Consider the following 13,167-nt stretch of genomic DNA (forward strand, 5'->3'; position numbering starts at 1 on the left):
ACCCAAACTGACTACTTTATTCAACCTGTACAGTACTGAGACATTACATGGTGCAGTATCGAGGATACCACCCACAGAGATAAAATCGAGCTCACTGCGGCTCACTAGCTGCGTTGATTTGCTTGTATTGGAGATTGAAATATTCATGTAGCAGTAATAATTTACTTTCTCTTGAAAGGGAATTGAACTGTTCTGACTAGCAACTCCAGCTACAACATCTTCAAGCCTATCAAAACAAATGGCAAAACAAATCTGACTGCTTTTTAATACTCAAGTCAGAGACTTCATTTTAACTAAAACATTCAGAACATACTGGATTTGGCAGCCATTTTAGATAAATCCAGTATTTACTAGTTGTAACAAGACTCATATCTAAGGATACTTCATCTTGTTCACACTATTTTACATTTACATTTATTCATTTGGCAGACGCTTTTATCCAAAGCAACTTACATAGGTCACAGTTCTTTACAATGTTATCCATTTACACAGCTGGATATTTACTGAGGCAACTGTGGGTTAAGTACCTTGCCCAAGGGTACAGCAGCAGTGTCCCAGCGGGGATCGAACCGGCAACCTTTCGGTTACGAGTCCTGCTCCTTAACCACTATGCTGCACTGCCGCCCTGCACACTATGCATTACAGTTACTTTGTTTCAACTGGCTTGGTGTCCTTCAGTGTTAACTCTCACCTGGATACAGACCCAACATACACAATGGTCGTAAGACATATGCGGTAAACAGACTGCATGTACGGTTTCAAAGTGCATCCAGCATTAGACCTGGGTTATGTTTGGTTCAGCGCATATATGTTCAGTACATATCTCTGACTACAACAGTTTGGGGCAGCATGTCACGGATACACTTGAAATCAGAGGACAATAGCTATGTAGTGCGAATAACATGTAATGTGACACCACTCAGGAGGGACCTGAACAAACCTGATCAATATTCCCCCTATGTTCACCTGAGAAACCACCCCTCTTGTAGTGTGAGTAATCAAAATGAGAAAGTGATGTTTGCCTTGAAATATGAGAAAAGGAACCTTTTTCAGTTGCCTGTGGAATTCTGTTGGTAGGGCAAGCATTATACTCAGGAAGTGAATTATACTTATTGTCACAAACATAACAAACTACGACACAATGAGAGTAGGCCCAGTGTCTGGATGGATTTTGGCTGTCAAACGGTAATACAATCTAAAGCCCTACAGCTCTAAATGTACAACACAGTGAGAAAAAAATTGATACAGTGCTGTGTCTCGTGCACCTGTATTCTTAAATGTGAAACTTGATGTACACGCATACCGCCATCAAAGCCTAAAACATAAGCCTACAAAATCAAACACGTCAGGTGTTACATTGTGTTGAAGTGACATTTGTCCCAAATGTCAGTTTCTGAGCAAACTTCCAGCGGCCTTACATCTCCCACAGCCTGATGTGATTATCCATATTTACATAAGCACAACCAGTATGCAATACATTCACTATTGTCAAATGATGATTACCTATATATTTATATTACTTCTGCAGTTAGTCATTTTCCTGGGTCTCATGCTACTGAAAGAAAAACACCAAAAATCACCAAAACACTGGACTGCACATAATGCCTACCTGCACTAATAATGTGCATACAGAGGAACAGAGAGGACCAGCCTTTCAATGTCCTTCCTTTTAGTCTTTGATGAAACCGAGCCATCTTCACATTAAGAAAGCATATTTTAGTTTCATTAAAACAGGTTACATCTATTTAAAAAAATCTTTTAAATATATTTATTTCTAACAATACAACCATGTTGAATAATCCAATACTTCTAATCAAAATAAATACTTTCATGATGAAAAAACAACACCTGGAGGCTCAGAAGGAAGGTCATGGACAGGTTTCAGCTTGTTAATAAATGTTGATAACTTTCTATTTGCTGGACCTTAAGGGAAGGTTTCATATTTTGCAGTGACTTCAAAAAGTACTTGTGCTTTATGCTGGAGGCGTCCATGCTTTCCTCCTGCAGTGTCAGGAGAGCAGCCTAAACAACAAAACAACAGAGGGAAGCCATCAAGACAAATTTCTAACTACTAAAAATGGAAACAGAGATAAAACAGAAGCTCTTCATTCAAACTTTCTTTAAGTTCTGAAAAATTAGTTTTCTAAATTGGCCAGAGGGACAGTATGACCACAGCTGTGAAGCTCTTTACCTGCCTTAGTTCCAGAAAGACAAGATGGTTAAAAAGTTGGTGTTGGGAACAAGTAACTGGGAGCAAGGCTTTGAAGGAATTTCTGGCAATGTCAGTTGGACTGGAGCTCAGAAATAGGCAAAACCATCTCACTGACTGATGGCGTGGTTACATGTGAGGTAACCGTGAACTTGCAATTTTAACAAAAAGAGTGACAAGGACACAAATGACACCTTATGCATATGTCATCAACATGTATCGCAATAACAATATTGATTGTGAGAGAGAAGTAATGATTACAATGCAGGTGACAATGCTAACGCCAAAAACAGGGACTGTATGACAGTTACCACTTACTAAATGCAATTAACGTAAAAACTACTATTCTAACCATACTTTGTAATTACCAGTTGAATGATTGTTCCTGAGAAAGCAGGACATTTTAATTTGACTCCCTGGGCTGAGTGGAAAATATTGATTTTTTTTTACCTCTTTGCAGAGATTTTCCAAGTCAGCCCCAGAAAACAGATGTGTTTGCTGCGCCAGCTCTTCCAGAGAAACATCAGACTCCAAAGGCATCTGCTTGGTACAGATCTTCAAAATAGCCAGCCGGGCCTGTGGAGAAAACCCAGATCAGAGGGAATGTAATCCATACCAGAATGTCTACCCCCTCTCTTTGCTGTCACTCCCATTTAAAATGAACTTCACGCACCTCCAATATGCGTGCTTACTATGGAACCTCAACACAAAACGGACAATAAAAACAACCACAGTGCTGGCAACGGCAACTGGATTTGCTGGCATATGTGCGTGAAGCACTTGGTTTCCTACAGACCTGCTGAATATGTACCTCTGTGTCAGGTGGTGGCACATATATGATCTTGTCCAATCTGCCGGGCCTTAGCAGAGCACTGTCTAAAGCATCGGGTCTGTTTGTTGCGGCTACAATCATCACATCCTTGTTGCATACCTCCTGGTACTCCATCTGAAACGCAATGGTTGGAAGTAGGACTGGGATCTCAGCATTCGGCAAAGGCATTCAAGTTATTATCAAATCGTTAATTACATGCTAAGGAGACGCCTAGGGAAACATGTCGTTCACATTTTAAACTGACATCCATGTATACAGCTAGATATATAACCAGCAATTCAGGACACATGCAACAGTAGTGTTCTATTTGGAACTGAACCTGCAACTTTTGCAGTATAAACTTAGCTCCTTAGCTGCTACACCATATAGCCCTCTGAATGCCCCTGGGTATCACATGATCACAACTATGCACATTGAGTTCACTCACCTGTTGCTCCTGGTGGGACTCATGGGATCCCTCAGACTCACGGCTTGCCCTCTCCGCCCCCCTCCTCTCCAGGGTCTTCAGCCCAACGCCGTCCAGCTCGTTCAGCAGCACTGACAGCACCCGCGCCTGTACGCTGTGGGGAGCCCTGCTGTCTGAGCGGGAGCCCAGGATCGAGTCGATCTCATCCAGGAAGAGGATGGAGGGGGCGCAGGCTCGAGCCTGACGGAACAGCTGCAGAGAAAGTAACCAAACCACTCTCTGCTTGACTGTTCGGATTATCACAGCAAAGCACCACGTCCTTACAATCAGAGAGTTATATAGTAACTAACCAATCAAAATGCAAATAGCATTTGACCACGTGAATCTACTGTCACACCATTCACATCATTTAAGGTGTTCAAATTTGAGAGGGGGAGATCTTGTAGTTCTGACAGCGGCAGAAGCTTGAAAAGAAAAAAAAAGCAGCTTACCTGAGCCAGTGCCTTTTCGGAGTCCCCAACGAACGGCGAGAAGAGGTCTGCTCCGTTGACTGACAGGAAGGCACAGTGAGAGGAGCAGGCGGCCGCTTTCACCAGTGTGGTCTTGGCGCAACCAGGGGGGCCATAGAGCAAGACTCCGCGTGGGCGGGGCAGACCGAGCCTGACAAAGGCTTCTGGGAACTTCATGGGCCACTCAATGCTCTTTTACAACACAGAGGTACACCTGAATGAGAGTCTATTTGCTCAACATTACAGTCCAGTCTTTAATCTTTTTTTTTTTTTTTGACCACCTGAGGGGTTGATATAACTAAACTTATTACCATACCTGTTTGAGCTTTTGTTTGACATCTTCCAGACCGCCTATTTGGTCCCAGGTAATTGGTTTGAAATCAGTCAGGCCAATACTGCTTCTAAGGCAGGAGGGCTGAACCTTCTTAAGAGCCTCAAGAAAATGCTTCATATCAACTGTGTGATCCTGAGAATCCTTCAAAACAAACAGACAACACCCTCAACAAAACCACAGGTCAACAGCTCAGTCTCTTGGAGGTTGGAATCAGGTAGCATGCTATACTGCAGTAAGGACAGCCCACTCTGCCATTCAGCGGCCATTCTGACAGTATCAGCTGTCTTCGGTTTGTCTGTTACCTTAGTGTGTACGCTACCTGGGAGCTGTGCAGGATAGCTTGCAAAGCCGCTTCTCGGCAGAGGGCGCTCAGGTCAGCTCCCACGTATCCCGTGGTCATTTCTGCTAAAGCAACTAAATCCACACTGGCACAGAGAGACATCTTAGAGCTCAGCAAGTCTAAGATGGATTTCCTCTGGCGAAGTGTAGGAACTCCAATGATGACCTAGAAATAATTTTAAGAAAAGCAAAGCCATGGAATTAGCATTTCATGCTGTTACAGCAGCACAGAGCGACGGTACTGACGTAGTCAGGTTAAAATGATCAATTTCACCTCTCTGTCAAATCTGCCTGGCCTTCTCAAGGCAGGATCCAGCACGTCTGGCTGGTTGGTGGCCCCGACGATGACGAAACGTCCTTCGCTGCCGATGCCATCCATCAGCGTCAAAAGCTGTGCCACCACCCTGTTCTGAGGGGCGCTGGTTGAGCCCGCACGTTTTGGGCACAGGGAATCGATTTCGTCGATGAACAGGACACAGGGCCCCTCTTGGGAGGCCTCTCTTGCCTGCTGGAACATCTTCCTCAGGTTCTCCTCACTCTCTCCAGGCCTCGAGCCCAGAATCACTGGCCCATTAACAGTCACCAAAGAGGCACCAACTTCTCTCACCACGCTTCTTACCAGCATGGTCTTGCCAACCCCAGGGGGGCCGATAAGGAGCACACCTTTAGGACAAGAGAGGCCCAACTTATGCAGCGTGCCTGGGTAGAGGAGTGGCAAATGAAGGATCTCCTTCAGTGATGCGTAGATATCCTCCATTCCTCCCAACGAAATGCTGGAGGGTTTTTGAAGTTGACTTCTGTAGTTGTGAAGTGTTTGGATCTCTCCAATGTCCACGCTGGTTTTGGCAGTTATGAGACCGGCTACACTGCTGCCTGAGTCTAGATGCTGCACTACAATAAGTTCCACTTGATTTTTCAAATGGCTAACATCGACTATGTGTTGCTCTGACACATACACACCTCGAAGCATATCCTTTACAAGGTCATGAATAAAACTGGCAGATGAATGCTTCTTAAAGTCCATACTTTGAACAACTACATTTACTCTCACACTTTTGAGTTTTGGACAGTGTACTGCCTTGATATGACCTGGGCTGACAGACAGGTCTTTGAAGGTGTTTGTTTTCATGCCTGTCGTGGCGCATTTCGTGTCAAACTGTAGGAAGCCTTCTGCCAGGTCACTTCTTGGCCATGCTGTACACAGACAGTCCCCTCCAGAGACAGTGATAAGAACCGGGGACCCAATCCTCAGATTCAGAGATGACATTAAACCTGGCCCCAGTCTGCATCGCTGTGTTCCCACGTCAGCCAGGTCCGATGGCAAGACTTTCAGGTGCATTCTCTCTTCGAATTCAGACTCTACAAAATACTAAAATGGATGAGACAATAAAAAGCTGTCTCCAATGAGTACAGTAATCAATAAGTTTGTTCAATACGTTCATATGGAGTTCAGAGATCTTAGGTCGAAGTTTAAGCCCATGCTAAAATCGTTGCAATTGGCTACGAAAGACGCTTTTCATAACTGCAAATAATGTACAACAAATTTAGCTAGACAGACTTTCTATACAGGCAGCTCGTTAGCAAAGCATTGTTATTCAGGTTTGTAGTACATTTGCAGTGATTAAGTAACGTAAATTCACGCCAATCCATGCGCACCTATCCAGCTGACTAGCTGAACGGATTCTATGGATTTACAATGTGACGATTACCTAGCTAGCGAGTTGTTACGGCTTCGAATTAGCTAACTCCTAGCTATCTGTGGTTTCTACTTAGCAATCTGACTTGCTAATCGCACTTTTTCAACAACCCAAGGTTTCTGGGCAAACTGAGCAACAGAGCATACTGATAAAGCTTGCTAGCAAGCTAGGCTAGCTGGCATCGTTGTCCAGTCAGAAAGCCGGCAAAATATCTTTGATTATTCTGACATTCTATATTCACGAGTAATCATTTGATAAAGCATAAAGATTTAATTGATGTAACCAAATATTCAAATATTTCAGCTTTCAGCTCCGTCCGGTCCTCTGTTTCTCACAGCACATGCAATAAGCCATAGGCTCAAAACAAACCAGAGCGCCATGTGTTTTTTGTGCAGATAATGTTGGCCAACTGTAAGCTTGCTCCTCGTTTAATAGAAGAGCAGCGCACACATCTGTTTCAAGCTTTTTAAAGAAATTACCCAAACCTAGTTCCTCGACATACGTTTTACTTTTGACAGAATCCGGTGTTAGTAACAGACATCTGTGTAGGACATCATATTGTTTGGATTTCCTAAACCACGAGCTTGTTATAGTTGGCCAGCAGTTTTCTTTTACGCGATTAAGAAAAACTGTGCAATTCGACATTGACATTTTAAAAAAGACTAGTTAACTAACTTCTGGCGAGATTGTTGTCTGTTGTGTCATATTCTATGTGTACATATGTAGACTAGTAACAGTTCCGAAATGGTGTGTTTACTGTCATTGGCTGTTAGCTAACAAGCAACGTTTACAGTAAGCGACCATGAAGTTTGTTATCCAACAGTTGAGCTTGCTTGTTAGTTAACTTGGTGCACAAAAGTAAAATTTAGTTATAGAACGCTACAATATGATTATGCATTAATGGAGCTGCAAAATGTAAACTGTCTTTTATTCCCTTGCTGTCAAAGTACCTACTGCTAGCTGTTACACATAATTTCAAAATTTCATAATTGATCATCCCAGATCCGCGACCCGCTGGCGACATCGTGTGTTCTTTGTGATACATTTCTCGCCATTCGTCATTTTACAGCACAGTTAATTTATAAAGGGTTATTCTGTGAAGATAAATGTCACATACACTGAAGGACAGAGTCTAACGACGCTGTTTATTTAATTTAATGGGCATAGCCATTACACAGCTGTGTTTTGTGAGCGTTAGTGTTCAGTGCAAGAGAACAGGGACCGACATGCAACGTTAGCTATAATTAGACCTATATGCCAAAGCGCCACTGTATGCCAATTTTGAAGGCATTCGATCCCGTATAAACGGTAGTTTGTACAACAGAGTATAGGCTACATATTAAACGGTCCTATACATATATGAAATATGGAGTTTCCCACTTAACATTATGCACCATTCCCCTACCCCCGTCCGTCCCCACCGGCAGACCTCCAGCACAAACACACAAAAAGGCCATTTCCCAAACTTTACTCCATAATAAAATTGTATCTTGCCCTCATGGTAGCCTACTCCTTGTGACTCTGGGTAAGATCATTTGTCATATGAATAAGTAACAATTACGGAACTGTGCCAATGATGCATTGGCACGGCCGGAACATTTTCTGATAATTATTTATGTTACATCGTTCATTTGCTACAAGCACCCCTGCGGTTTAAAAAATAGGCCTAAGGATGCGGTGTGCTAACAGGGGTTGCCCTCAAGGTGGAACCCTCTCAACTGTGAAAGGCAGCTGATTTCCATCTCATCTACAGCTGTACGGAAAATACTCTTTATCGTGGTATTACGCTACACGGTGTTAACTTTGAAACATTTCTTAACTTTTTAACAACATTTTGATAACATGTAATTAATAATAATCAATACTATTAATCGCGAATAGCAATAAAAAGGAACACGATTAATATGAACCTATACAATTGCAGACAATATTATTGATGACTACGACACAAAACTCAAACGTTTGGAAATTAGCTATAATATTACATAATATAGTGTTTGTAGGCCTAATGTCAACATTTCAATACCTTTGGGGGAATAGCTATACAAAAGCTTTGTTTCTATGACAACCAGGGAAATCTCAGAATTCTTGTGAGAGTCATCTAAGGTTTCATTATTTCCCCTGTGCTGTTATGATTCCCTATGTTGTACTTTAACTATTTGCACAGGCCTATAAATACGACAACCAATCTACAGTTTCATACTGGAGCTGTTCATTTCCTTTTCATCAAATTTTATTCTGTTGCAGAAGGTGAATTATGTTGGTTTTCAGAGGAGCAAGAGCCTATGGTTGGGAGCCATACTATTATTATTTTTATGCCACATTTTTCTGATTATGATGTTCTAATTCTGCCATATTGTAATTACATTTTCATAAAATTCTACCCAAATTAGATGCACACCATGCAGGCCCCTTAAAATGTGATTTTATTGGGGTGGAATGCTTTTGGTCATTGTTTCTCATGTCAAATTACTGCTTGCAGCTATATGAGTAAGTATTTCTGTTACAGAATGTAATCCTCACAGACTTGACATTATTCAGAAGATGGTCTCTCATAGCAGTATCCCAGTAAACCACTGTATGATAAGCCTGCTTTTTTCCATATTAAATCGAGTGATTTACGTAAACAGAAAACAGTATGCTGATATATCAGATAAACTCAGCTAAATAAGACTTGCTCTTTGTCATGTTTCAAGGTTCATCAAATGAGACCACACTACTGGCAATGGTTGCCATGGAAACCGTGGATGATTTCCTGGCTACATGCATTTGAAAGTGAATTTCAGTGGGATGTCAGTAAACAGTCCACCGTTGGGAAGGGCTGGATCTGGTGTTCTCTGACATTAAGGGGCTTTGAGTCTTTTTCCACCTTAAGGCTATATCCAGAATTTTGAATACTTTCGCCCATCAACACAGGCTGGAGGACTGGTATATAAAATTAACTCACATTTTTACAGTAGCCAGTGTTGTATCTAACTGCCAGCTGAAAACACTGTTAGCTTCAATGTTGTTTAGTTAGCCATGGCCAGCTGGCTGTATCTGATATTTACTTGGTGTGTGGAAAAACTGCAGTTCAAGTAAATAAAGGTGAATTTAGTCTACTTTAACTTTTCCAGAGCTGGGGCTTTGGGACGCTAATGTGTAGGTGAGGTAATAAAGAAAATAAAGAAGCAGACTCAATTATAGCCTACTGCTGCAAGACGATATTCCAAGTGCCCTGTTTGCTGCAAGTGGGACGGAAATTTTGAAACAAACAGTACATTTATCCCAGAAGATAATCGGATGTGTTCAATTTGTTTACATGTATTGTTAATTTTATCACGACAAAAGGCAATACTATATTTACCCTGAGAAACAACAAAAACATGAAAAATGTATCAGAAATTTGCAATCATTGACATTTGCAATCGCAGACCACATGGCAGAGCAGGCCTACAATCAAGTCAATCAATGTTTAGATCTTAAGGTGCTATCTTGAGCTTGCACCTAGGAGGATATCGACAGTTCAAAACTCAGCTGATTGCGACAGTGGGTTTGAATGGAGCGAGTTAGCGAGAGATAAAAGGAAGATTCATGCTACAACCTGCCACCGCTGCGCCCCATTGTGTGCTAGCGCTTAGTTCCACCCCGCGCAATAAAATGGAATTCCCTCTTTAATGGGCAATGTTTTCGGTAAGTAAATCGCATTTTCGGTTTCGTTAATCGTAGGTTATCATTGTTGGTCTGTCTGTAGTCACACTGGTCGATGCGTTCTATGTTAGGCATTTCTCTGCATTATCACGTCGAGAATATGCAACTCCGAATTGCTCCGTAATGCTGAAAATGTGAACGGTTGTGTCTGAACGGTTGTCAACAGCCTACATCAAATTTATTTCTTGAGCATTAGTCCATATTTTCAATGCGATCAGAGCGATCATGGTGTGCCCCGACCAACCGTCAATAACACCATGTATATGGAATAAAAACTATTTTACGCGCAATATTTTCAAACGTCTGTTATTTTGCACCAATTGTATTACGCTACAGTGTGTCATATATTGATGTTTATTCTACATATTGTATTTCTATTTTGATGCAGTTACGATATTTGCAAACTACAGTTACACTTGTAAGTTTTCACCACTAATTTCCGTGATGTAGGCTATCTAATATGTTTCTCAGCTGGCATCGATTGTACTGATGTAGCCTATACATGAACCAATGAAGCCAAGTTTGTGGAGAGTGACATTGTATTCATATTTTAGATGCTATACTGAAGGGACTGTCACGGCTTTAGCAAATGGAATGACATCCATGAAAGAAATAACATTTTTTAAGTGGAAGCAAATTGTCTTGAATGTCATTATATGTTATGCTTTATGATTATTTAGACTGATTTTAATGATATCGGAGTTAACGTGCCAGCACAGCAAGAAGGAGCTCGTTTGATAGTTAAGATGTTTGAGTAAAAAAAAATATCTTGGGAACTTTCTTACCTGGTGTAAAGGAAGTCTTTCCACATCACTCCTTTTATAAAAAGTGAAGCTGAGAGACCTGCTCTTGTTAGATGTTGGTCGCTTTGCCATGATAAGGTATTCTTCTTACTGAGACTGTTATTTCCATTCGTTACAAGTTACCTGCCACAGCCAGTCAACTTAAACCTGGTCGCAAAGCTTGCTCAATTAACGTTACTCAACTAAAATCCTGGTAATGAAGGAAAACATGCTCTTAATATAATAATAATAATAATAATAATAATAATAATGATACGTGTACTGCTATTAATAATAACAATAACAGAACAATAACGCTAACATAGAGTATTCAGAAATAAAGAGTAATGTCATTAGTTCAGTATTGTTCCCTTATCACAAAGTGATTATGTTGATGTACTGCAGTGTACACAGTGTGTAATTATGTGACGTATTATTTGTATTTTGTACTTTTGAACAGTGTTTTTTTTTTCATTTTGAAAGCCACAGAGTACTACATTATTTGTCAGCAATGGCAGTGTAAAACTTCTGAGCGTTCTTTACTCGAAGGGGGCTTGTATTACATAATTTATTTTTTGTCCGTTTGCATCATCATTTTAAGGTCTGAGTCTGCATCATGCGCAAAGTATAGGCACTCAGAAGACTATAAACATGTCAGAGATAAATGATGTGGCATACATAATGCACACCTCCTTATCAATATGGAGTATTTAATGCCCCCTGTGTCCTGGGAATAGGAACCTCCAGCCATGCGCTGCGGTTACTGTGCAATTTGATGGTGCATTGGCAAGTGCATTTGTTTCATAGGTGTATGTGTTCTTTGTGGAAGAACAGCCTTCTTTTATCACTCAGAAACAATGCATGGCAAGCCATGAAGCATCAGAACAAAGGGTGGAAATATATTATGCATCTGCAAAGCACAAGGGTAAATTCAATGGAGGGCGTAGCATGTCTGTTATGCTAAAGATAAACATTTGAGAAGAGGAGAATACTCACAATTTTTCATTTACAAATTTGAATGCTGCACCACTAGTTCATATATGTATTTCAGAAGAAAGATTTCCAGCACAAACAAATAATGTAAGAGTATATTCTCTCTTTCCCCCAATTGTTGACTGTTTTCACTGTTACAAATTTCACTGAAATATGTATCAGCATGCATGGTATTACCCTTGGTATCTGACAACCAATGGATGTGACATGGTCTTGAAAGACTTTCACTTAGAGTCTTTAAGAGTGTAAGTGAAATATGAATTAGGTTTATAGGCTCCGATGGTGGTTCAGCTGTTGTTTTGAACTTTGCGGTTGGGACTCGCATCCAGGATGCGGGTGGAGGTGACAGCTTTCCCCCAGAGGTTTGATGCCTCTGTGATGGTCACAAGCTAAAGGCTTGGTGCCATGGTGCCACCTCACCCTCTTTCCATACATGTACACCACAGGCTGTACATCTGCCATAATGCTGGAAACTGACAACAGGTGTGCGCGTGTTTACTTTACTAGGACGTTATTCTTTGAAAATGCCCTCGAAGGTTGTTTTTTTTTTATTTTCCATTCAGAAACAAGCCACCAATGAAGGCAAATACAGAGAGCCGGAGTTATTGTGTGATAATGTAAGGGGAGTGGCAATTGGTGCAATACACTTGGGCCCTGTTCTGACTGTAAGTCTTTGGGAGGGGAAAAAAAAAATAACTGAGAGCACTCTAATTTTGTGGGGCTGTTTACTAGATGCTGACATCAGCGGGGCCGGCACAATTCCCTGCTGGAGGAGCCATGCTCCTGGGCCCTCTGGGTTTTAATTAAAGAGCTTTGGAAGGGAACTGTAAGGCCTTCTGTAGACTGCAGGCAGACATTAACAGTGTTCAGCTCTGAGCTCAGCACATCGCTTAAGAACCATTAGACGACATAGCCCGGTGGTTGATAGTGTCATTTTTCTGGTGACCACAGCTGCACTTACTCCCTCTTCGAACAATAACAATCTTTTTTTATGTTTTTATCTATGTTGAATATGTTGTAAAATGAGGTATTTATTGCATGGGATGAATCTAATGTTGCACTTTGTCTTGTCTTCATAGTGTTGCATGATTAGGGTTATGGTGTTGAATTAGAGTAAGATGCTGGAGTACTGCGTTGGTAAAAAATCACTGAAGATGTTTTCCATGTTTGGTGAAGATCAGTACAGGTTAAGGAGACCATCCACTTGTTAGATTGTGTTCGTTCAAACATGATCTGTCAGACTCCATGTTTAGAAAAGGGGTTTGTCTTTGGTTCTAACAGCTATAGAGTGGGAAGGCTTTGTGTAATGCTCCTGAACTTCCCAAGACTAGGACTGACTTAATGAGGGAATGCTCTTTTGTGATATACTCCCATGA

At 41.3% G+C, this 13,167-nt stretch overlaps 1 protein-coding gene across 1 annotated transcript; it reads right to left on the reverse strand.

The window, feature by feature from the left end:
- Nucleotides 1–1,861: 1,861 nt before the first annotated feature.
- spata5l1 (spermatogenesis associated 5-like 1) lies at nucleotides 1,862–6,689 on the reverse strand. The gene is made up of 8 exons (XM_036544153.1): nucleotides 4,904–6,689; nucleotides 4,610–4,795; nucleotides 4,273–4,431; nucleotides 3,939–4,148; nucleotides 3,469–3,699; nucleotides 3,021–3,155; nucleotides 2,660–2,785; nucleotides 1,862–2,022 (listed from the first exon to the last, which is right to left on the reverse strand). Exons 1-8 carry the CDS (start codon nucleotides 5,966–5,968, stop codon nucleotides 1,882–1,884), a joined length of 2,253 nt encoding a protein of 750 aa, XP_036400046.1. The 5' UTR covers nucleotides 5,969–6,689; the 3' UTR covers nucleotides 1,862–1,881.
- Between the last annotated feature and the right edge of the window lie 6,478 nt (nucleotides 6,690–13,167).

The sequence above is a fragment of the Megalops cyprinoides genome, chromosome 13 (assembly GCF_013368585.1).
Source record: "Megalops cyprinoides isolate fMegCyp1 chromosome 13, fMegCyp1.pri, whole genome shotgun sequence".
Classification (NCBI taxonomy): domain Eukaryota; kingdom Metazoa; phylum Chordata; class Actinopteri; order Elopiformes; family Megalopidae; genus Megalops; species Megalops cyprinoides.